The following is a 27329-nucleotide window of genomic DNA, read 5'->3' on the forward strand; positions in this document are numbered from 1 at the left end:
CCTCTTCTCTACCACCTTACAACAGGAGCAAGCTGGTTCTTTAGTAAGAAAGGCAACTTAGATCATGCAAGTCTGCCCTCTTCTGGACATATACTCCTATAGTTAGGGAACTGTGAATGGAATTTGCTTTTGATCTAACAATTTTTGGAAATAAACAAGTCTGAAAAGGAATATATATATATATATATATAAATCTCTGTTAGACACAAGATTTTTTTTTAAATCAGTGCTAGGCTTCTGCCAACATTCTTTGAAAAATTGTCTGTAAAATCTAAAACATTTCTGAACTGCCATTGGGAAAGCAAGGGGCCATTTCTCACTCCAGGCAGCCTTACCCATGAGGCTCTTGTAACCTTTTATAACCTCAGTGTGATGCACAGTCTTCCCTTCAAAGGTATTTCAAGCTCAGAGTTTCAGTAGGCCAGTTAGTAAGGTGGATCACGGGATAATTAATTCTAGAGCTGGAACAATAAACAGCAAACTCTTTGGGGCTGAGAGGGTAGATAACAGAAGGGTTTACACTCTACAAAAAGATCATGTATCAAAAGAGAAATCTCAGCAAAGTCAATACACTGGCCCGTTATGCCATATTCCTTTCCTATGTTTTCAACTTGTTATATATTTGAACTATTTCCCAGCAAAAAGTCTTTGTAAAAAAAATCCAGGGGGCCGGGAGTTTGGCATAGTGGTAGAGTGCTTGCTTAGCATGCACAAAGAGCCAGGTTCGATTCCTGGGAACCACATACATAGAAAAAAAAAAGCCGGAAGTGGTGCTGAGGCTCAAATGGTAGATCTCTAGCCTTGAGAAAGTCCAGGAACAGTGCTCAGGCCCTGAGCTCAAGCCCAGGACTGGCAAAAAAAAAAAAAATCTTGGGCCGGGAGCGTGGCCTAGTGGTAGAGTGCTCCCTGAGCATGCAGGAAGCCCTGGGTTTAATTACCAGGAACCACATACACAGAAAAAGCAGGAAGTGGTGCTGTGGCTCAAGTGGAAGAGTCAAGCCTTGAGCAAAATGTGTCCAAGGACAGTGCTCAAGCCCTGAGTTCAAACCCAGGACTGGCTAAAAAAAAAATCCAGATAATATGGGTTATCTTGTCGTTCTGCCTCTCTGATTTTCATCAAGTTGAGTATATTTTGTGGCTCTCTGATTTTCTCATCTGCAGCACAAAGCTATTAAATTCTTGCCTAGTGTGGAATCAAAGGGAAGGGTAAGTACAAAGTGCCTAGCAATGTACCTGGAAGGGAACAAACCATCAAAAAAGGAATGGTTTCATGCTTTATCACTGCTCAAAGAAGGGAGGGGTGTCTGGTTTCTGTCAAGGAAGTATGCCACCTTTGCATCCTGATTAGCTTCTGTTCTTTTTATATTTTTATTATATTTAGGTAGTTGTACAAAGGAGTTGTTATTAAACAATCCACCTAGGAATACAATAAGTCTTGATATGCGTGCCTCTTTTAACAACATCATCCATCCCTCCCCACCCATCACTTCCTTCACTTTCCCAAGTTTGCAGGCTATACATTCAAGTTTTGACTGCATTAAGCTCCTCCCCTTCTCTTCATTCATCTGTCTACACACCTTTCAGTTTGTTTGTTTCTTTGTTTGTTCATTTTTTGGCCAGACCTAGGACTTGAACGCAACTGGGCTCTGTCCCTGAGCCTCTTCATGCTCAAGGCTAGAGCTTGACCACTTGAGCCAATGCACTACTTCTGGCTTTTTCTATGTATGCGGTAGCAAGGAATTGAACCCCAGTTTTTGTGCTTGCTAGGCAAGCACTCTACCATTAGGTCAAATTCCTGGCCCACTGGTGTTTATTTTTTTTTGAATAATGATTTAGTCTTCTTAAGGCTAAATCACATTGAACTACATTATACTGAGCTCTTCCCTGCTTCCCTGAATCTGCCATTTGTATTTCAGTTAATACATTTGTGTACACTTGCATACTACTTATTTAATTAGGATCTACACATTCTACCATTCCATCCAAAATAACTTTTGGAGATCTATTTGTACATTTGTAAATATTTGTACGCCTATCCTATATTGATTATTGAAAAAAAACATACTTCCATGTGAAGCTTATTGCCTATATTCTAAGTTTATATCTTTTTAATAATGGAAACTATTCTTTGAATACAGGATAAGACTTACTTTATTGGGATGGGTCCTTTTAGTCTGCTGAAACAGCCTGTGTCTTATTTTGGGGGACTCTTGTTGACCTCTACTGACTCAGGTCTACTGGTTTCTTTCCCTGCACTGTAAGACGTATACACAGTTATCACTCTGGTGGAAGTGGACAGGCTGAGGCCCTGTGCCCATTCTATTTGGGCTCCCACTATTTTGGAGGGGTTTCTCTTAGGTGTTAAGATGAAAATGGGCTTAGAACTTAGGAACACAGGAAGCCTCTCATATAACCTAATATACCTCCTCTGACTCTAATCAAACTATTTCCTCATGCATAAAGCCCAATTTTATAGGATTGACGGGCTACGGACAATATTCTTTTTTTAAGCTATGCTATTATTATTGGTGTATTGTTTTGGGTGGTTTTATGAAGCCCCACATTGAGAATGTTTGTTTTCAGCTTCTTGAGCAGAATTCAGAGTCTCAGAAAATGTTTCTTTCAAAACATGATTTTTGATTACAAGGGAAAGTAAATTAGCTTAATATTATTTTAAAGGTTTTGCATACTCACATTTTGTGTGTGTGTGTGTGTGTGTGTGTGTGTGGGTGTGTGTTTGTGTGTGTGTGTGTGTGTGTGTGTGCCAGAAGTGGGCTTGAATTCAGAGTTTAATGCTCTCACTTGGCTTTTCTGCTCAAGGCTGGCATACTACTGCTAGAGTCACAGATCCACTTTTGGCTTTTTTGGTGATTAATGAGAGATAATCAAGGATCTCCCTGCCTGGGCTGGCTTTGACCCTTGATTCTTAAATCTCAGCCACCTGAAGGTATGGATGCAAATGATGTAGTCATGTTTTCTCAGGTTACATATTAAGTAAAATATTTGTCAAGACTTGAAGTTACATACAGCTTATGGTAGACTTGACTCGACAACCCAGAATTTTTTTCTTAGTAATATAACTTCTACTTTTTCATGTGAATTCTTTAGAAGCTATTTTGTATTTATTTTTGATCTTCAAACATTTCATATACAGCATTTGTGAGAGATAAGATAAAGCTACTATAACTGTTGATGAAACATTGAAGAAACAAGGTACAAACAGAATATTTTAAACACATTTAAGTTGTCATATCGTATAAATATGAGGGCACCCGGAGCCTGTAAATCCGAAATCTGTATTCCAGCATCATCATCTAAGTCTAGGCTAATGGCTGAAGCTCTGTGAGATTCCATTTTTCCATTTAGAATATGCAGATAAAATTCCCAGCAGCGTTTATAGGGAGATTTGATATAATAACATGTAACATTCCCGGCACATAATAAATATGTAATAAATGTTAGTTTCTTCCTTCTGCCCTTTTTGATATCAGCCATAAATCTCTGATGTGGGGATGATATCTACCCAATTTATGCAGCAATAAACACTAATAGAGTGGTGATTGGCAATGATGCTGATGTAGAAACTGCAAGTCCAGTGAAGAAGAAATGGATCCCTGCAATTTCCCAAGATATCCACAAGCAAAATTCTCCAATTAAATCTAACCAAATATATATGCATGAGATCTTCCTTGATAGCAGAGGCTAACCTGAAATGATGTACGTACATAAAAATTAACAAATTAATGGCCCTTGAAACACACACTTCATCCCAGAAAATCAGTGCATTCTATTATAGTGGGCATATTCAGGGATGCTTGGTTAGGGCAGCCAGAGGGACCTCTTGTACCACAGCATGAAGTATAAAGAGAGACACAAGGATGACAGGAAGAAAATGAAGTGCCTTAAAAAGTTATAACCCAATCTATCTAATAAAAAGTTTGAAGGACTAGTGTTCAAGTCTTCTATTAAATCTAAGCCTGATCCAGACTTACATGATCTTGAGTATTCTTCAGTCGGTAATGACAGTAATGTGAAAGGACGCATTGTTTATACTTCATCATGTAGATGATTTTTAATGATGCAAGTTTTATAACTGCAGTGCCACCAAGAGAGCAGACCTAATAAATGGACTTTTATACCAGTAATTCTAGCTAGAACAATATGCTAAAAATCCCAAGTAAAAAATCTAACTGAAGTTGGATTCAAAGCTTCACAATTAAAAAAAATCATAACAAAGGCAAAAGGCCCCCATACAAAGAGGCTCAGCATAGGCAGCTGAGTGGTGGTAGGATCAGGTGACAAAACATGAAGGTTTCAAAGTAGAGTTTCATAATATTTTGTGTACCAAATTCACCTACTCCATTTTGTACATATAGCTGCTATCCTGCTCCTCTTCCTGGATCATAACTAGTCTCCTTCAGCCCATTATTATTTTTCTTCTCTATCAGTTTATAGCTATGATACTCTGTCTTTACAGAGTAAAAATGATGGCCTGGGCAGGAAGCTGATGTGAAGGCCAAGGTCAAACAGCCTTTGTGGAAGGTGCTTTGCAATGTAGGCCTGCCAGGATTTTCTCCTCCTCCTCCACCACCTTCTTCTCCTCTTTTTTTCAATATTTTATTGTAATTAATAGAAGGGTTACATTATATTTGCCAGATAGAAGGTGTATTACTTCACGTACATTGATAACCTTTCTCATGTTTTTGTCTCCATTTCCCCCCAACCCCTCCCCTCATCTTGTTCCCCCCATCCTATCTCAAATAAGCAAATGAACATATATACAATATACCAGATAACAGGGAAAGATACTCTAATGGTATGAGATAACCAAGGGACAATAAAATAGATGAGAAATAACACAGTACATTAAGAAAAGCAGTCACATCTTATATGGCTCTTGTTTCCATATCCTGGAGGTCCTTTCATTTAGCCTCATCCTATATGGCCTTATGTATCTAAGTTTTGCCTATTGTAAACCTCTGCTAGGAGAGTCCAAGGTTTATACTAATTATGACAAATGAGGGAAACCATTGAGCCTATATTCCTTTGAGTCTAGCTTACTTCTTTCCCCTCCTCTCATTTCTCCTCCTTCCTTCTACTCTATTTTCTGTTTTCTGCACCTGTCTTCCTTTTCCATATATCAGTGGGGTGCATCCATCCAGGATTCTTCACTGTGTGAGCTAACTTCATCGAATCATCAGAATGAGTGGAAAAGGTTACGAAGTCAGCAATAAAGTATATTCAACAGTGCCCACTGGATGTAAATGTTCTTATCTAGATTAGTGCTGGGGAATTTGACTGCATAGTACAGTATCTTATTAAAGAATAGGGAATCACAGGAGAGGCTATTTATCCACAATCCTGACATCTTTGCATCCTCATGTTTGGATTAGAAACTTTCTAAAGCATCAGGGTGAGAGCTCACTGGTCTACCTGCCTTTAGAAACACCTTTTTCCATTTGTGGCTGTCTGCTCTTCTCCCCATTTCCTTATACCTATGAAAGGTATAATCAGTACTTTCAAACTATGAGATAGACGTGTACTCAACTTTACAATCTATTGTGGTCAGTTAGCTCTAGTAAAATTCTATGAACTTGTTTTGGCAATGTAAAACTGCTTCGGTAGTCTCTACAGGATAACTACTATGTAAACTATTAACAGTATAATGGCTTATAATAAATTCTGCCAGTCCATATATACTCAGTTGAACAATTTGAGGATCACTGGTAAAAGATGATTAAGAAATTCATTCATTTGTATAAATCTCATTTATACATGTGTCAAAAGCAGAGGGTAGAATTGTGGATGGGGGAGATGAACATTTTCTAAAGAACCTTCTTATTCATAATTAAGTTATCTATTTTACAAGTATTCCATATTCACAAGAAGTAAATACAATTGCTAAAAGCCAAATTTAATGACATCAACACCCAATTTATTTATGAGTCAGTATTATGCAAAATCTCTTAGCCTTTAATAAGCCTGTGTTGTGTTTGCACCGTAAAGATATTAAAAGTATTCATTATGTCTCATAGTTTAAAAATCATGTCATTAGCCAAATGCTAGTGGCTCACTCCTATAATCCTAGCTACTCAGAAAGCTAAGATCTAAGGATCGCAGTTCAAAGACAGCCCGAGGAATCTCTGAAATACTTACTTCTAATTAACCATCAAAAGCTCCAAAAGTGGAGCTATGCTCAAGTGTAGCACATGAACCTTGAGGGCAAAAGCTCAGAAACAGCACTCCCTGTGGCTAGAACTCATATTTCTTCTCAAAGCTAAGAAGTTCTATATACTTGGTGTTATAGCTAGCTTCCTTTTCCCAGAGAACTCAACTCAGCCAGACATCCTTGAAGATCAGTCCAGTAAGAAATAAATATTTTAAAATATTAAGCTGAGCTAAATAAGGAGGTGGTTGGTGCCTGAATTCCAGTTATGTGAGGGAGAGATGAGAAGAATTAGGTTCAGGTTCAGTCTAAGGAAGAAAAACCAGGACCCTGTCGCAACAAACAAGCTTGTAATTCATGTTTGTAATCCTAGCTATGTAACAGGTAGACAGAAGTCCAGCTGAGACCAACACTAGGCAAAAACTTGAAAAACTAAGAACCTGTCTGAAAAAAAAAAACAAAGTAAAAAAAAAAAAAAAAGGATTGGGAGTATGAGGCCCTGAGTTTAAGCTTAACCACCAATAAAAGAACTAAAACTAAGGAGTACATAATGAGTTTCTGTGCTGTCCTGATTACCTGAGCACCCGAGTTCCCTCTAATATTTCAGGTTAACTTCATGATAAAACGAACCAAAGAGGGGTGAACCAGAGAGGGGCTGGGAGTTTGACCTAGTGGTAGAGTGCTTGCCTAGCATACACGAAGGCCTGGGATCGATTCCTCAGTTCTCCATGCATAGAAAAAAAAAAGCCAGAAGTGGTGCTATGACTCAAGCAGTAGAGCTCTAGCCTTGAGAAAGCCCAAGGACAGTGCTCAGGCCCTGAGCTCAAGACCAGGACTGCCAAAAAACAACAACAACAACAACAAAAAACAGAGAAAAATTGGATTTGAAGGGCAGGTTCTTGTTCCTGAGGATGGTGGGGTACACCTATACCCCAGATGCATTTCTACCCAGTCACACGAGTGACAATAAAAGTATGGAGCAAGAGGTAAAAGTTATCCTAATGCCTCAATTGCTTATAACAGTCATCTGCTAAATGGTCACAAGTCTTGTGTGGTACATGGCTAGGTGAGACTACTCTGCATTTCAAAGCAGTACCAGGAGTTTCAGATAACAGAATTTATCCGGGACTTTAGGCTACTCTTTGTATGTGCTTTATATTGAGCCTAAATATTTTTACGCCTTTACATATACTTTTGGAATTTCATAGACTAGGTTTCAGTCTCATTTTTGCATAAGAGTTCTGTAAGACAGCCAAGTAAGTCCTGCCCCCACAGCTGCTCCTAACCAACACACTTCCAGTTCCCAAGTCTTGCACCATGAACTAGCACTCTTGTTACTTTTTGAAGATCAATAACCCTTTCTCTGGAATCAGTTTGTCACTCACAGCTAGGTTCAGTGATTTATCAGCTACCCATCCGCCCTACTATCCCTGAAGCTACCTAGAAAGACACAAGGGTTTCAAGGTGGTGGTGAAATTGTCATATCTCTCTAACAAAGGGAAAAAAATGAGCTTCCTTCCTGTAGCTTATATTTGGTTCATTTGTTTGCCCATTTGTTTTGTTTTAATTTGCACTTGTATTTGGGGAAACATAGTACAGAATTGTCAGGAGACTTGACATATATGCATAATTTCTTTGAACATAACATCTAAAACAATATTTTGTGTACAATGGGAGCCAGGTAATGTTAACATTGTGTTGTTTTGCTTGTCAACAAACTGCGTGGCAAAGAAAACCATACAGACTTATGTGCTTCTTTACACAGAGGTCAGCAAGACTCAGATTATGCTTGAAGAACCCTGAGGCTTTATAGGGGCTCCGTTGTTGGTTCTCAGCTTTCCCAGGATCCCAATCTTATATTAACACTCAATGTAGGACTCAACTATACCTGAGAAAGGGCAGATCAGTGCCCCTTTCACATTATGTAAACATAACACAGAAATAAGAAACTTCTGATAAGAACTTTTCTCCTACAAAAAATAATATTTCACATTTAAAAAATAACTTCTTCAAGCTAGATGCAGTGGCTTACGTGTATATTTCTAGTCTTTCAGAAGACTGTGATTTGAAGATTGCAGATTGAAGCCAGCCTTAGCAAGAAAGTCCATGAGACTCTTATTTTCAATAAACTACTCAGAAAAAGCTTGGAAGCAGCACTGTGGCTCAAGTGGTAGAACCCTAGCCTTGAGCAGGAAGGGGCTCGGGTACAGTGCCCCGGCCCTGAGTTCAAGCCAACACAAAAACAAAAACAAAAACTTTAAGGTTATATTGTTCTACCCAGAAGTTTGAGAATGACCACAAAAAAAGGCAGATGTTTTACAATGGCTGAGAGACCCTGGATAGGACACACTCAAAGCACAGCCTCTTGCAAAACTGCAACAAACTGAGTGCCTGGAACTTTAGGAAGATGTAAATGCTAGCCACACACAGTCATGTTCTACCATGTTTACAAAAAGTAGCAGATGAAATAGTTACAATTTAACATTCTATCATAAAATCTATATGTAGTAGATTTTAAACACAGGTAAATGGTTTTTGCTTTGAGAAATGCTACGTCAATATGTTTGCTCCTACTGAAATTAGTGTCATATTAGCATAATAAATTATAAATGTCTCTCATAAGAATATAAAACTTGTTAGGTGCTGTGACTCACTCCTGCAATCCTAGCTACTTAGGAAATTTAAGATGTGAGGACCACTGTTTGAACGGAAAAGTCCAAAATTCTGATTTCCAATTATCCATCAAAAAGCTAGAAGAGGGGATATGCCTTTTGTGGTAGAGCTGCAGCGAAAACAACAACAACCAAAACAACAAACAAACAAACAAACCAAAACAACTAAGAACACAAGATACTGAGTTCAAGCCCAGGTTGCAGAAATTTAAACAAGCAACAAAAATCCAATAACAACAAACCAACATGAAAACAAGTATTATTAGCTCATCTTGCTTTTATTCTTTTATGAAAAACCATCAGTCAGCAAGTCATCTGTAATTCTTAACACTTCTCTCTTTCCCTTAGTATAAATTCTGGATGATGTTCTGTGCCCTTGCTGAGTTTGGTTCAGTCTCTGGCCTGTCTCTTCCCAGTGGAATTTCACAGAAACCACTCTCCATGGCAGGCACATGGCTGTTCCCAAACCCTGCATGCTCACCTGATAATACTTTCACGTTCAAATCAAACTATACCAAGTCAACAGTCAGTTGTTAATAAACAACTAACTTTCAAACTACCACACGTGTTTCTTTTCTTTCTTCTATCCCCCCACCCCCATGTCTTAGGGCTTGAAATCTAAGCCTAGGTTCTTTCCCTAAGCGTCATTCACTCAAGGCTAGTACTCTACCCCTTGAGTCACAGTGCCACTTCTGGCTCTTTCCTTTTTCTTAGTTTATGGGAGATAAGAGTCTCTCATAGACTTTTCTGCCAGGGCTGGCTTCAAACTTCAGAGCTCAGATCTCAGTCTCCTGAGTAGCTAGGATTACAGACATAAGCCACCAGCATCCAGTTGTATGTCTTTTTTCTTTTCTTCCTTCCTTTCTTCCTTCCTTTCTTCCTTCCTTTCTTTCTTCCTTCCTTCCTTTCTTTCTTTCTTTCTTTCTTTCTTTCTTTCTTTCTTTCTTTCTTTCTTTCTTTCTTTCTTTCTTTCTTTTCCTCTTTCTTTCATGTTGGGGTAATGTATAGAGGGGTTACAGTTACATTCACCAGGTAGTAGGTGCATTACTTCTCACACATTGATACCCCTTCTCATGTTTTTGTCCCCATTTCCGCCCTCCCCATTTTGTTCCCCCCTTTCTATTAAAAAAAATAAACCTATATATAATAAACCAGGTAACAAAGTCAGACACAGTAACTATGAGATTAACCATAAGGGCAACAAAAGAGAAGTAATACAATACATTAAGAACAACAATCACACAAGATAAAGTTCTTGTTTCCATATCCTAGAGTTCCTTTCATTTAGTCTCATCCTGTATGACCTTATGTACCTAGGTTTTGAGCTATTGAGGAGGACCTGGAGAAGGAGGTTAATGCATGTGTTTCTTAATGTGGAATACTAGCTCTTTGTTATTAGTTTTATTTTGTTTCCTCTCTTTAAGCTCTTTTTGAAAATATAATCAACCTGCTCATCATGTCTAAGTGTACCATATACAACTGCACAATAAATTTTACTTGTCATTCCTCTCCACGTTGATAAATATTTTAATTCTTTTGACTGATATACAAATATTTGTAAATACTGAAGAGATATCATGTGATGTTTTGACTTACATATACAGTGGGTAATGATCAACTCAAAATAATTATCATCTCCACATCTTTAAATTTTCATTATTTTTCATGGTGAATATATTAAAGTCTTTTATCTTTGATATATAACTCATTGCTAGTAATTCTGTTCTCTCTACTATGTCTTAGAATGCCAGAATCATTCATTACTTCTAATCTTAGTTAGATAATAAATAATGTGGCACGCACCAGTTTACCCATATCCCTCTCCTCTCTTCTACTCTTCCAGACTCTGCTAGCCACTGCTGGAGTCTCTATTCTAAAACTTCCTTTTTAAAACTCAACATACTATAGATATTCCCTTCTTGAATACTTGTTTGTTAAACACATCATTTAAAATAAGATGTAAAAATAAATGTTAATAAACTCTTTAATAAAAACTCAACCTAGGAGTAAGATTATATATATATATATATATATATATTACTTTTTTTGTTCCAGGCTTATTTTACACAATATCCTTTAGGTCCATTAATGTTACAAATGATTGGATTTTATGCTTTGGGGGTATGCTGATTATCTTAACACTGTAAACTATATTCTCTTTATCCATCTTCTGGCAGACATTTTAAGTTGATTCTGTTAGGTTGGCTATGAATATTGCTTGAATGCATATGTTTCTTCCATAGGCCGAATCCCTATCCTTTGATTACAATGTAGTAGTGGGTTCTGGCCAGTGGAGTAGGTTTGGTTTTAGTTTTTTGAAGACTCTCCATACTGTGTGTACAAATTTACATTCTTTTAAGTAATGTCCTCAAATTCACCTTTCTGTGAATCCTCATCAGTATTTGTTATTTTTGTCATGTTGATATAAGGTATTCTATAGTGATGTTGAACAGTTCTTTGAGCTTTAAGAGTCATATTTATTTTATGCAGATCTATTTGGATCCCACCTAACTACAAATTGAAATTTAATAAGACTTTTGGAAAGAGCATAAAAATGAATGAAATTAATAAGATGATAGGAAATTACTGTTAGCTATGTCACAATTATTATTGATATTATTATTACTTCTCTTTTTCTCATCCTGGGGTTTGTTCTCAGAGCTTCAGGCTTGCTAGGCTAGTGATCTACCACAGAACCCCATCTCTAACTTTGATTTTTGCTGATTTTTATTTTTATTATATCATTGGGGTGTTAGTAAGTTTTCCTTTGACAAATGTATAGTTGGATCTTCAAGTAATTTTTGATTGGATTATTTGGTTGTTCTTTTTTGTTTTCAATGATGTCTTCCCAAAGAGTCCATATGTAACTTCTGTTAGTTCCTGTCTTTGAAAAATATTTCTGTATGACTATATCTATCTTGTTGACTATTTATATTGATATTTGGGAGGTAATTAATAGCTTTATAATTATCAAAGAGCTGCAAAATAAGTCACTCTTCCTACTGCATGCTATTCTTTTATTCTCAATAAATTCTGAAAATTTCTAGGAAAGCTTGACTGAACAAATGAATGGCCACTCACTTCTAAAATTCACTAACAGAAAGTAAAATATCCCTTATCTTGTCAGTGAAGAGCATTAAAATAATTATTTTTCTTTTACTGCAATACCTATAGAAATTAAACAATATTATCTTCAAGTTTATTTATCATCATTTCCTTTTTGTGTTAGAATAAACACTGATTTTCACAGAAAGTAAGTAAACATTAGTTCTGCTAAGCTGAATCGGTATAATTCAATTTTTCATTACAGAGGAAAAAAAGATTTCCAATTCAGGAATAGCTTTCAGGGAAGAAAAAGGTTTCCCAATAAAAAGAAATAAAATGTGTCACAGAGGTTTTTTTTTTAGAACATTAGAAATAATTTCTACTTCCAAATATTATGCTTCTAATATTCTAAAATTCATGACAGTTTCTAAATAAGATCATGATAATATAGACTAACAACTTTGTTTGTTTGTTTGTTTGTTTGTGGGACATGGGGCTTGAACTTGGCCTGGACATTGTCCATGAGCTCTTCAGTTCAAGGCTACCCAATACCCCTGGGCCTGGGCATTGACCCTGAGCTCTTCAGCTCAAGGCTACTGTGGTACCCTTGAGCCAAGCCCCACTTCCCATTTTCTAGAGGTTAATTGGAGATAAGGGTCTCAGGTCCTTTTGTGCTGACTTTGAACCTTGATCCTCAGATCTCAGCCTTCTGAGGAGTTAGGACTACAGGCATGAGCCACCGGACCCAGCTTAGGCTAACAAGATTTCTAGTGTTTATTTTCCAATGAAAGTATTGTTTCTGACCTGAAGAGCAAGGAGTAGATTCACTGGGCAGTGTCGGGGGAGCCACATTGAGTATAGATCTGAACAGAGACTGCTGAGAAACTCTGAGTAGAGACAGAGAGGTGGCTGGATCCATTCCTGCTAATTCGGGTAGATTTGCAATGTGGGAACAAAGAAGGAAATACTGGACAGCAAATGTCTTCTCTTCTTCCACTCTGCTATTGAGAAGAGTAACATAGGTAAAAGAAACACGAACTGATGGTACCTGTTTCTGAATCTAATGATGTTAAACTGTGTTATTCCCCAATGCAGTCATAATTCAAGGTGAATGCAGAGAGAACTCAGAATATTCCCTGGCATCCCAGGCTCTATCCCTGCCATTCATGCAGGAAGTGGGTCTTGGCAATATGATTTTCAAAATCTCTTTATGTAGTTCTGGTGTATAAATGTAAGAGTTTCTAAAGAAGTCAGGTACAATATTTCTTCCTCTAGGAAGTTGTGCCCTAGCATAGGCATGATAAACTTAAATCAAATGATCACAAGGTGTGATCTGGCAAAATTGGAGCTCTGAGCTGGTACTCTGTCACTCCTCTATAGCAGTCTATGCCACATGCAGTCAGCAATGAAGCACTTTTATTTTAGCTCTGGCTAAAATCCTTACAAGGATGATACACTGTATTATTACATATAAGAGACTTAGATACATAAGAGGGGCTATGTTTCAGGACGGTGAGGATAGACAATTGCAAGTTTGTTTTTTTTTTTTAAAGAAAAAGGCTACCTTTCAATTGGTAATTTCCCAAGTGAAACACTTGTGCAGATCTGCCTATTTCCAACAAATTCAGATAAAAAAATAGCCATGCCATGCCAGAGCCAGAGTTTCCTCTGATATCTCGTATGTGCAGGATTAATAATACAAGACTCTAAAACAGTTTCCAAGAGATACTTAACTTGATGGTTTAATACAATAGTTCTTATTCCATCTCACAAAGGAAAATTCATTATAAACCACATAGTATTAACTGTTGATTTGATTCACTTCCCTATTCAATCAAGGGTTCTCTTATAAGTCTGCTCATAAGAATGTTCTGAAGTACTTGCTAGGGTTAGAAATTAAAAATCTCATTGGAAAAGGACTGTGATTCAATAGTCTAGGCTAAGACTTGAAGGAGAGAGTCTAATTCTCAAAAATTGAATTATAGCCACAGTCTTCTCTTAAAAACATACAGAAACTTGTTTGTATCTTTTAGGAGGAGATAAGTAGTTTTCAAAGTTTCCTGTCTCATCTGTTTACAGGAATAAAAATTAGTCCATCTCCTACCAGCCCCTCAGACACATTCATTCCTGGAGATATGCCCAAACAGGTCAAACTTTATTGACAGAAATAAGATGGAGCACTCTGAATTAAAACAAACATAGCAAGCTTTGTGTCTTTTAAAAAAATGTGTACTAACAGTTATCATAATCATTCAAAGACAATCTACAAAGAATTAATATGGGGCACTACTTGGGACTTAAAGACAGCTTTAATATAAAGTTATGACCACTTGAGAGTTAATCATGTGAAAGCCCAGCATAACTAATCTTAGCTAGTTCAATTCCCGTTCACTAGTTAGGCAAGCGTAGAAAGAGCTGCGGTTTTCTCCCAAGACATTAGACTTACACTCAAAACATATGGCTTGTAGTCTTTGTCATTGTTGCTGTTGCTGCTGAAGTTGCTATTTTCTCATCCTTCTCCCCTTCTTCCCTTTTTCTATCTCCTCTTTTTCCTCCTTTTTCCTTCTCTCCTCCTCCCTTTCCTCCTTTCTTTCCATTTTTGTTTTTGTTCTTATTATTATTATATATGTGCAAGATTGGATACTCTAGATACTGGGGATTGTCAACAATGCAATATTCCTACTCATTTATTAAATTCTAATAGAAGAAAAAAAACAGCAACAACTGAAAGAGATAATGTAATTTTAGAGCATGACAAGTACCTTTGCAGAATTAAAGAGACATTAACTGAGTGAACATATCTGAGTGAAAACCTGGAGAGGTCATCTATACAAAGTTTAGAAAGAACACTGAAATCAAAGATACCACACTGCAGATTCTCTGAAGCAGCAAAGAATGTGGTATGCCTGAGTCATGGAGTAAAATGCTCGGTTCTCAGAATGTAGCACTTCCCCAAGTGAATCAAGAGAATTAGGTCTCAGGTTGGGCTTAAGGCCACATCAAGCTGGCATAGGAAGCCCTTTGAAGTGTATAGATGGAAAAGGGCCATTTGTGAATGAGGAAAACAGAGTTCTGGGCTTCTTTTATACTTTGAAAACCTTGAAGGAAAGATACATAGATTCTCCTGAGTTTGATAGAGGAGGCCAGTATGCTAATCTCCCTGACATCTTTGTGCAGTCTTTTTAAAGTACCAGAAAGGCTCTTTGAGAAGATCAATGGATGGATCCTGCTGTCCAGTCTGGCTTCACTGGGGACGGCCAAATCAGATGACTTGGCAGCCATGGCTGTCAACAATCCCTGTCCAGTGACTAAGTTAAAGACAGACACTTCTTACCCCATAATGTCAAATTCTGTCTCATCCTATTGATTGACCTTGAATGCTTGTCTCAGAACCAGTGTTCCAGGACATATTGAGACAGTTGGTTTGATAAGTAAAGAAACTTAGATATAATTATAAGTATAGATAGTAATTTATTCCCAACATCTGTCTTGCTTGGTTTTGTTTTCTTCTCCTAACCAAGATGAATTTCTACAAATAGTAATTGTGCATAATCTGAATGACCTTCAAACATAAAGTTGCTAGAGGTGAGCAGACCTAGGGGAAACATGCATGAGCACCTTATCTGTGAACAGCAAAGGTCATAGACTGTAAGTTACCATCTTTTCTTCTTCCTCCTTTGTCCAGGAATGAGTCTTGTACACCCCCACTCCCAATCAAATCAGTCCATTTCCCTCCACCACAACTCCTGCATTTGTGTTTCCAAGTTCTTTAAAAGACAAGAATGTTTCTAAAATTTACAAACCTATGTCTTTGTAGGTTTTAACTATTACTGTTATTTCTGCCAACATTCATACACGGTGACTTGCTTGGTTTTGCTTTGTTTTCAGTGATTCTGTACTGTCAGTTTCAGTTAATGAAACAGTAGCTAGAAATGAAAGCACAGGGAAGAGCAAATATTATTGTCTTCCTTGAGTTTTCTTACTACTACCATCTTATCTAGCCTTCAACTTTCAAATGCAGGAGACAGAGGTCGCCCATTTACCGCTAAGAAGCTGAGGTACAGAACACCTTAGCTAACATCACATAATTTCAGCATCATAAGCCTGGGATTGGAAACAAGGTACAAAAGACTCCAAAGCATAGGATCCTACTTGTGCTAACTTTCCCTCCAGAGTGAGGATAGAGAGCCATGTGAAACAACAAGAACATAAACAAGGGGCCTGTTGCCAAGGAGATAATATGTGAGACTGACATGATAAAACACAGGAAATAAAACTAGTGAAATCTGTCCTTCTCTGGGATCCTGTAAGTCATCATGTGTATTTTACCAGCTAATGAGAATGAACAGCAAGTATGAATAACACACTATACTTTTTACAAGTGCCTAAGTCCCCTATTTGGAAAACTCCCACACTGTCTGTGTTTAAGACCCAGGGAGACCTGCCACATTCTAATTACTGCTCCATACCAACACTGAATGATGTATGCACCTTAATGTCAACTGCCTGTCTGGTGTCCTCTTGGGACTTCTCAGAGCCAGTACAATCTTGCTCCAGAGGGAGACCTGACCTCTCTTCTATTCTCACTTTTACTGTTTACCCCAGGGAACATATCTTGTCAACATGATGAAAGTTCTCAAATCACCTGGGTCTGGGTCATTGCTATTTGTAGCCTTCTGAGACTCCATGACAGCAAATGCAGTTGAATCCTGTGGTCTCATTAGCAAACAGGAGAATTGTAAGAAAAAATATAAAAGTTTATGTTTCTGTGAGCAACTGAAAGTTTTACTGAAAGCTACAGAGAAGGAAAACAGGATTGGAAATACAACAACTCAAGGAGGGAAAGGAAAACATTCCAGGAAGACTTCTGTGTCAATCATATATCTTTTGGAAGACTAGATAAGACAATCTTGTGCTTCAGAGAAAGAATTGATGAAGTAATTACATTTTTAAATGTCTGACCATTAAATACCACCTAAAATGAGTTAGAAAATGTCTCACCTTCATAAAAATCAAACTTTCATTTAAGGAATGTAAGTACATAGATGAATTGGAAATTAAAGGTAATATGGATGAGGCTCCTGAACATATTTGAAAGTATACAAAAGAAAAGTAGAGAAGAAAGTTTATACATAAAAAAGGCAAGGGAATCTTATCAGAGGGACCAGGTATGCAATAATAGGAATCTTTCCACTGGTTGAAGATAGTCACATTAATGCAATTTGTAATTTCCCTGTGAAATGGGAGAGGGGGCCTGATCTGGAACATGGAGATATGAGGGCTATACGTATCTCATAACACAGCATTCATTGTTTTCTATTTTTATTCTGTATTTTTAAACTAAATTACTGCATACCATACCCAGGACTTTACATATAACAGATATGTGCTTTATTATTAAAATAAATCTAGAACAAATACACCCACTATTTTGTTTTATAGAAACTTTGAATATATGCCATTATTGAGATTTGAACTTGTGTGCTAGGCATGATCTTTCAGCTTTTTTTGCTCAAGGCTAGTGCTCTACCACTTGATCTATACCACCATCCCCAACATTTTGCTAGTCAATTGCTTCAACATTCCCTTGGACTTTCCTAATTGGCCTGACTTCTAACTACAATCTTCAGATCAGCCTCCTAACTGGCTAGGAATATGTAGGCCATGCCACCACCACTGTCTAAGGAGAAACTTTTTAATAGGAAAACATAATTAGCCAAATTGACTTTTGTGAATTTCATTAACTCTACATAATAATTTGAAAATGAGAAAAGAGAAGGCATAGATAATACTAAAAGCAAAATTCATATTGAATCAAGAATAACAACTAATGTGCCTTTTTCCTGCATTTCAAAATGTACCAGGGAAATAATTCCTATGACAAGGTCACTTTTATATTCTGTTTTTTCCTTTCTTATAATATGTATTTCAAATGTGTCACCATTTGCAAATGCTGTAAATTTTTAAAAATTATCATTAAATTATTGTACAAAGGAGTTGCCATTTAACAAAGCAGTTCATGAATACAACACATCTTGATCTGTCACCCTTTTTCTACATTCTCAACCTGCCCTCATTCACCCCTTCCTTTACTTTTCTTAATATTGTATTGTGTATGATGAACTGTTGACTGCATCAACCCACTCCTCTGCATTTATCTATTCTTCCCTTCTGGACTCCACACCCCCCTCTTGCTAGCAAGTAACCAATTCTTGTGCTTCTTTTGTTGGGCTTGGACTCTGTCAAAGGAATGGTATTATTTGAGTTCCCCCTAGAGTCTACTATATTTCAGTCAATACATTTGTAACCACCTGTATGGCACACAATGTGTTTACTTCGAGATTTATTTTCTGCAGGAATTGAGGTTTAAACTCAGGGTCTAGAACCTGCTATGCAAACTTTCTATTACTGAGCCACATCTCTAGCCTTTTTGGATTTAGGTTATTTTCTGAATACAGACTTTCTTTTTTTCCCTCTTGGCATGGTCTTAATATGCCTCCCATAGTGCCTATCATAATCATATAACTAGTCTTCAAGGTTGTCTTCAGAATCTTTCATACCTTCTCTGGGATTTGGCATCAAACCTGACCAGTTAACTTGATCACAAGTTCAAAGCTCAAAAAATATTACTTATGCCACATCTCCTTGTGTGGCTTTTTCGAGGTTAATTAGATATGAATATCATCAACTTTCCTGCCTAGGCTGGATTTGAACTTTGACCCTCATATCTCAGCTTCCTAGGTAGCTAAGGTTACATGATGGGCTACCATGGCCTGCCTATATTTTTGTGTGTGTGTGTGTGTTTATTTTTTGACACAAGGTCTCCCCATGTTGTCCAAACAAACCTTGAGCTCACAATACTGCTTCAGTTTTCTGAGTTACTAGGACTGCAAGTGTGTTTTACTGTATACAGTTTTACCTATAAGATGATAATTTTACATAAAATCCCATAGGCATTTAGGTTTTCTTGCATGCAAACATTTTTTTCATGTAAAACTTTTCAGGGATCCCCTAGTCACACAAATTGGAAGGTTCTCTGTTCACTTCTTCCCTGTTCTTTAGTCATTTTTCAGTTTGAAATATGACCTCTTCACTGACTGCTAGTATGCAACTTATCTTTTCAATACTGTATCTAAAATTACACTTGAAATGAATTGCTTCTGAATCTATTATTAAATTCTTCTACAACGAAATGCTATGCAGGTAGTGAACATGATGGTAGCAAAAGTCTTTGATATGGTAATATATCTACAGTATGACCAGTAAATAAAATAGATTACAAAATATAATTTACAAGAAAAGTTCATTTTCTTAAAGTCAAGGCATAACTTGTGAGCATGTATGTTAAATAGGCCTTTTCTGTAAGTTCAACAATATTAGAAAGGCACATACCAAATTCTGGCAATGTTTATGCATAGGAGAGAAATGATGTTTATTTTCATTTTTCTGAATTTCATCATTTATGATGAACATATACTTCTTTTCCACTATGTACTGTGAAATAACAGCATGAAGGTCACAATTGTCTGAGGTCTTCTGTTAATGGACCTGCCCATTTACAAACAGTATTGCTGTTCTTGTGGGTCCTCATTCCATTCTCAAGCTTACTGAGGTGAGTTACACTTTCAACATCAGTTCAAACTCTTACACAGGGCCAGTAGTTTGGCCTAGTGGTGGAGTGCTTGTCTAGCATGCACAAAGACCCGGGTTCAATTCCTTGGTACCACATACATAGAAAAGCTGGAAGTGATGCTGTAGCTCAAGGGGTGGAGTGCTAACCTTGAGAAAGCCCCAAAGCATTGCTCAGGCCCTGAGATCAAGCCCAGGAATGGCAAAAAAAAAAAAAAAACAATCTAACACAATCTTGCCTCAGATATTGGTAATTCATGTACATGTTTCACATGTGTACGTGTGTGTGTGTGTGTGTGTGTGTGTGTGTGTGTGAGTGTGTGAACACCTACTTTATGGTAGTAGTTTCTTTAGTAATTCTAGAGATCCATGTAAAAGGTCCAAGAAATTTGGAAAGAGTTGGCTCCAATGTTGTTGTTTGCTTGTTGTTTTGAACACATATGTGTAAAATTTTGAGCCAATATGGTGGTACATTCTTGTAACCCCAGCGCTTGGAAAGTGGAAGCAGGAGGATTGAAAGTTTGAGATGAATATGAGCAACATGGTAAGATCAAGTGTTACATGTATATATATATATATATATGTATATTTGTATTATATATATAGTTTTTGGATATACTCATATATGTTGTTGTATGCAATTTAAAATTTTGAATTAATTAAATTTAGGCCAACTTTTAGATTAAAAGGACAATATAAAAAGTATACTATAGCTAGGCAGACATCGTGAATTCATGACTGACATCTATAGGATCTCTGCCACTACTGTGAAAAGTTTTCCTCTATTTACATAATAATTTTTAAAACTACGCCTTTACTAATGCTTTATTTTTAATAAAAAAATGAGTTATACAGAAAGTCTCTGCACACAAGCATCAACCAAACTGCATAGCACCACAACATACAACACAGTCTACAAACATCTCCTCATCATATAATCCCATAAGACCAAACAGTGAATTGTGCATCAAGAAGAAACCTCATATGAATCCTTATTATTCAGTCTTTATAGTTCCAGTACCCAGAATAAATATTGAGTTTTCTTCTTATCATTCTGCATTAAAATTTCATACTTGGATTATCATATATTCTGGTCTTGTATAAGAATATGAACCATATTGATACTTTTTATGGCAATTTAATTTTAAAACAGAATTTTTCTACTTAACTGCCCATTAAGATACAGGCTATCTAGTAGGGTAGCCAGGCATTTCCAAATTAATAAATGCAAATATATCAGAATCTTCTGTGCGACAAAAAATCAAATGAAGATATTATATGAGCACCTGGAGAGTTTTATGTTTGCAAAACAGCACATGCTTCTCACTGGTTTCTGTGTAAGGAACTTGTTAGAGTCAGAATTTATATACTTGACTTGCTAGATCCAACATTTGTGAATTCTTCCAAGGCTTGCCCCACTTTAGAACTCTTGTAGTTCTTCATCATTTTTCCTGCATCTGACTCCTGACATTTTCTGTCCAGCCTTCTCTGTTTAATCATCAATCATTCTATTAACATGAGAGTCAAATCTTAAGTAATAGCAGACAAGGTCCTGTACAGGTGTTTGCTCTATGACTTAGCAAGCTCCATCTTAGCAAGCTCCTTAGACTCTTTCAACACTCACACTGACTCCCCAAGATGCTCAGACTCTGGAAACGTGCTCATGGCAGGGCCTTCCTACACCTTTCCCCTCAAGGGCTGACTGCTTCCCACCTCCAGAAGATCCTTCATTTTCATTTACCCAGACCATCTGGGAAAATGCTCCCATACTCTCTGCCTTCCAGTTTTCTGTTTTGCCACTGCATTGTAATACCCTCTGAAATAATTCTTGGCCAGAGTGCATATGTATGTATTGTTTATTTCCTTCTTTTGGAGCATAAGTCCTAGGAGAACAAAGAACTGGTTTTGCTAGTTTCTGTCTCCCCAGAAGCCTAGAATACATTTTAAAAGGTGGATGATATGAGGGTGGCAATTGCACATTTATGTAATGAAGAAAGCATTCCATATTTCAGTGCATCACAAATTTCTTCCAATGAGGTCGCTTTTAGAATTTCTTTTTCATGAAAGAAAGAAGTTTATTATCCAGAAAATATGCTATATATAGTTGCACATTGCATAGGAAATTTTTATGTGTTAATTATAATTTGGAACAAATTGTAATACTCCAAGAATCTCACTGATGGTGCTAATCCAACTTTATAATTATAGGCCACATGTCTTTTTGAAAAAGAGTCTATACCTGTGAGTCTCCACAGATAATCAATAAGGACAGCTTGTTTACAGGGGGACTACTGGAAAGAGAATTGCCACTTCTAGTATATTCAAAACTTGGTCTAACAATGTATGGCAGCTGAACTTCCTAAGGCCTTTGTCACACTTTCTCTAGCACTGATGTTCACTGCTCTGCAATTGAACCGTCTGTCCACATCTATCTGTTCACGCAGACATTTTCTTTATAACACACTTTCTTAAGTGCCTAATTTTGTTCACATCTTCCAATCACACATGCACATATTTAAATAAATAAACATGTGTGGAAATATCTAACAAACAAAAGGCATTCAATTGAACTCAGTGTGACTCCACTGGCCAAATCATAGACTAGGGTGCAGGATGACCGCTGTCCCCTGCCAGTCATGTAGTGTATGGCATCTCTCTGTCCAACCATAGTGCTTGGCATGGGGTAGGGTTTTAGAACAGCTCTGACTGCACATCAGTAGAATATTCTTAATATCTACCAAGGACTTATCAGTAGATGCAGGGAATCTAGAACATGTCAGTCAAACCAATCTTTACATAACTTTTTGATCTAATGATACCAACTCACACATTAAGGTAAAATTCTGCAAGGTAATAATTTGATAATATCTTTATTCCTAAAGATCAAAAAGTTTAAAAAGAACTATGACAAGCTAGGAATACTGAATAACTTACTGTGTGTTATTAACTACACAACTGATTTTTCTGTCAAAAGATAAATGGCTATATGATTCTTTAAATTATTAATGGGATATGAGTAAAAATGGGAGGCTGCCTTCTGGGAGAATTAGTAGGTGAAGGAGGAGGAAAAAAGTGGGTAATAGGAGGTGAAAGAGATTAAAGTATATTAATGGTTGAAATAAAAGAAAGGAGTAATTAAACAAATATAGGGATGAATTAGTTCAACATATACTGTACACACTTGAGGAATTATTACACTCAAACCTTCTCATGTTATTAATGTATGTCTATAAAAATGAATTCATATATGTTTTTAAAATAAATACAAATTGATATGTAGCAATGGTAACAAGTTCTCGGGGTATGTATTGTGCAGGAAATACAACTGTATCCATATCTTCCTTGAAATCACTGAAAAAGTCTTAAGACCAAAACAGTTTCTATATATGTCAAATAAATTGTTTCTATATATGTCAAATAGGAAATGTTTTGTTTTAGGCTTTGATGCTGGTGTGAAACCTGGGTGTGAAGCCTGCACAGAAGCTGTATACTTAGAATTTTATACACCATTCCATTCCATGTATGCTCTATAACTATGTTGAAATAGAAAACAAACTACAAATCCAAAGTATGTCCTGTGTCACAAAATTCTGAACTACAGAATAGAAGCCTAGTCAATAAAACACAAAAATCTACCAGCTCTGTTGATCCATGTGAGTTTACATTAATTGGGGGGGGGGCGTGAAACAAAACATCTATTTTGACAGCATTCTCAACATCACACTGAAAATTATATATCACATCTACATCAACTCTTCTTTAATCATATTTAGAGATTTCTATTCATTGGAACATATTTTTCTGATTTATTTATTTTGACATCTTTACCATCACCATCTCTGTAATTTCTGTTCCTTTCTTTAGCAATAATTATTCATTGACAGAAATACTATCATGCCACAATATAAAACCAGATTCCACAGACAAGCCATTAGACCTCTGCTATTCTATTATAAACAGCAGCAAATAGGATCCCTATTTTCACAAACATTCTCTCCTGATAAATGTGCTATGCAAACTATTTTCTCTGGCTAGGGGGCACAAGTGATCACCATTCCTATCTGGACCCTATATTGCCCCAGAGACCAAATTCATGGCATGTCTGGCCCTCCAGGTTCTATACAGCAGTCTTTAGAAGTAGCTAGGAACCACAGGATGAATCCATACTTTATTTTCTTTGTGCTCAAAATGGGTGTATCTTCCATTCAAATAATCTGGAGGTTTATGGAAATCAAACCTATTTTATATGTCAGATTATAGAGTTTCCCCATGAATCATTCTTTTGGTTTCTGAGTAAAGTTCTCTGGAATCTGGCAGGAAGAGCCCCATCATTCTCTGTGCTGGCTCCTTGCTGAATCTACAGGCTGCAGGGCTGCTTCCTGACCATGTTGTCTCCTGGTGGGGCTGGTAAAGTGCTGTGTGTCTGCTTTGACTTAACATTCTCAGGTGAAATACTTAAGCAGATGTTCAGGAACACCGTTAATTTACCTGATCTCTACCTGGAACATTCTGTCAATATGTAATATCAAGACCTAATTTCATCTGTTATTTTTTTCCTCCAATTTATATTATATTTTATATATATTTATATTTATATATATATTTATATATATTCTCTCAAGCCGAGAAGTCTGCTACTGGGGAGCTCTGGATCATCTATTGTTATAAATACTGGGCATCATTTCAGTTTAATGAATGTAGCAAATCAATACAACAGTAATTCAGTGTCTTTTAAAGCAAGAAGGAATATGTGAACTGCTACATTCTATAACGAGAGAAGACAGTGCCAGTCTGTACTGCAGGATAGCCAGGAACCATTCATATCTGAATGAATAACTAGAGACTAGCGCTTAAGAATTTCTACCTATGTAGTGAATTCAAAAACCTCTTGCAAACTTTTTTTTGCAGTTGCAACTTCTCCATCTTAACCAACTCACATAAACCATTCAAAACCTGTTAGGTTTATCACACCCTTTTAGCCATGAAGATTAGCGTCTGTAGCTATTCTCAGCACATCCCCTATGGTGTTTACCAATCATCTGACATTCACCAACTGAAATCTTACCAACACCAAACAGCAACAAAACCACTACAACACCCCAGAAGAAACTATTCAGCAGAAAATGCAAGTTTCCTTAAGATTTTACTCCCTGTCCATCTCTTCCCTACTAAAAGCGCTTTCTGAAACAAAATCAGGACACAGACTGTCCCAAAGCAATTCTTTGGTTTCACCTGACACACTTCAGGGAACCACGTGTCCTCTCTTACCATGCTATGCATGCTTCCCTAAAAGCCACAAGATCGCAGGAAGGCATCCACGGAGACAGGAGAACTGAGACACGCGATAGACTTACATTATTCATGTATTCGCTGAGCAGATCCTGGAGCGCCTGTCTCACAGCATTGCACTCTGCCACAATGCGTTCCCGCCGGTCATCTCTGGTGCAAGATGAGTCTGCCATGAGGGCTGCACCGCTGATGATACTTTCTAATCTCTCCTCCAGGGATGGCCGGAACCGGGCTTCACTGAAAGTCATAGGGTCCAGGATGATCTTATTCTAAAAGAATTAGGGGAAAACAAATGAACTCAGCAGGGAAGAGGGTAGCTGTGCTTGAACTCAGCTTGCTAAACTAGAAGACACCACTTCTCCCAAGGAAGGGAAACCAGTTATTGAGACAAACTCTAAAATGTCCTTGACAAAATATTAACTTCGGTGTGTATTTTTTTTTGCTTTAAATGTAATCTTCAGGTTGAAAACAGCAAATCTTGCTGGAAGAATATGTTCTTGGCAAAGCCTAATCTTGGCTGAGGCATTTTCCAAGGAGACTGTGAAACTGGCTTCCCATTCTTGAATTTTTTTTTTTAATATAAGTAGCTTTCCAGGAAAGCACATTTCAGTATAGCATTTTGGAGGATTAGGGGAAGATTAAAGAACTACGTGAACTACATTTTTTTTGTAAAATTTAAGATTAAGAACTCTGTGAAAGTAGAATTTTTACATAAAATCTTAATTTTGAAATCTAGTTTGGTGTTGTTTCTGCAATTTGTGCTAGTTTTAGGGCTTGAACTCAGGACCTGAGTTTCTTTTGTTCACAGCTTGTGTTCTACCACTTGAGCCACAGTTCCATTTCTAGCTTTTTGGTGATTAATTGGACATATGTATATATATATATATATATATATATATATATATATGCATGCCAGGCTGGCTTTGAAGTTCTATCCTTAAACTTCAGCCTCCTGAGTAGCTAGATCAGCATGAGCCACTGATGTCAGGCATAATATCTAATTATTGTAGGAAAGGATTCATAAAAAATATACATGTGTACATGTGTATGAGATTTCTCATCATTAACTGACAGCACCTTACTAGATGTATTGACAGGTTCCCAAAGATCTCAGAAGAGATGTTTCCTAAAAGCAAGGCCTCACTGAGTATGTGAACTCAGTCTTGTGACTAAGTAGGATGAACCTGGAGTCTTGTTGGCAGAAGTGTCCATAGATGGATGGAAATACATGTCCAGAACTCAGGAGAGATGTCAGCCTTGGTAAGGATCCAGGAATTCTTAGGGTTTCTTGTACACAAGGCTGGTGTGTGAGTTACATTTGGGTAGATATGCCTGAAAACCTGACAGAAACATCTTACAAGAAGATAGGGAGAAGAATTTCGGTCATGGCTTTAGAGGTTTCTGTCTACCACGGTTGGCTCCATGGTTTCTGGATTGATTGTAAGACAATGATGGTAATAGTAGCATGTAGGGAAAGAGCTATCCACCTATGATGGGCAAAAACAGAGAGAGGAAAGAAGTGTCTGGGTATCAGCTTCAATGAGGTTCTACCACTTTAAGTTTCCACCAAATCCCCACACAGCATCACTAGACAGGGAGAAATCCTTCAATACGTGCAACTGCCTGGTATATTTCACGCTGAAATACTAACAAGGGAGAATGACCTCCTTATAAGGTAAATAAAGGCACAGGGAATACAGAAGGATGTGAATCAAAAAGAAGATAGAAAGAAGGGTCAGGTATACAGGAGAATATCCCCAGAGAACTTGCCACAAGGCAGGGCAGTGAAGAGATGGATGAAGGTGATAATTAACTGTCAGAAGCAGAAAGGTGACATTCACATTACACACATGTGAGCTCCCTTTAGGGAAGCCATTTCTGCTTCAAGTGGTGAGGATCATTCCAGCAGCATTAGCCAAAGTGGGATGATCTGCTTCTGGAAGCAGAGAGCTAACCATCATTAGAGGTATACACACAGAGGATCCAGGGACCAGAGGGCCGGTGGCAGGAAATCATCTTCCAGCCCAAGGATTCCTCACTAAAATTACAATGCTATTACTATTTCCTTCAAAGCTCATTATTTCTTAGTTATTCAAAGCACATTAATCCTTACAAATTCAGCTGATTAAAAAAGTACTAGAAAGCAAAAACGGAATGTCTTAACAAGTATAATAAGAAAAAAATGCAGGCAGTCATTGCCAATCTGCCAACCAACAAGGTGCTATGCACCTGCTACAAGCACATCATGTTACTGAGGGAACTGTGGAACATGGAAGATGGCTTTGTCAAATGATGTTTTCATTCTAATGTAGTATTTAAAACAAGTCCCTACTCATCCATGATAAAGAAAGTTCTGCTATGGGCTCTAGCAATGGTTTCCCCACATCCTTCCTCGTCTTCTGAAACATTGTGGATTATTTTCCAAGGGGTATGCTGTGCATATCCAGAGCTCTGTTTCTCTATTAAAATAAAAATCTCCATAATCTCCATAGCAGAGTAGGTGAGTAGGAGAGAAATGGGGAGGGGGA

General features: G+C 37.3%; 1 protein-coding gene across 5 annotated transcripts in view; it reads right to left on the minus strand.

Annotated features, from left to right (window-relative positions):
* The window catches only part of Ctnna2 (catenin alpha 2), a 1042262-nt gene that overhangs the window by 691933 nt on the left and 323000 nt on the right, over positions 1 to 27329 (minus strand). For all 5 annotated transcript variants that reach the window (XM_090336597.1, XM_090336596.1, XM_090336594.1 and 2 more), the window contains one exon: positions 24867 to 25070. In XM_090336597.1, coding sequence (XP_090192723.1) covers positions 24867 to 25070 — 204 coding nt within the window. The remainder of the gene's footprint in view (positions 1 to 24866; positions 25071 to 27329) is intronic.

This window comes from Megascapheus bottae, chromosome 7 (assembly GCF_031878675.1).
Source record: "Megascapheus bottae isolate mThoBot1 chromosome 7, mThoBot2.hap1, whole genome shotgun sequence".
Lineage (NCBI taxonomy): Eukaryota > Metazoa > Chordata > Mammalia > Rodentia > Geomyidae > Megascapheus > Megascapheus bottae.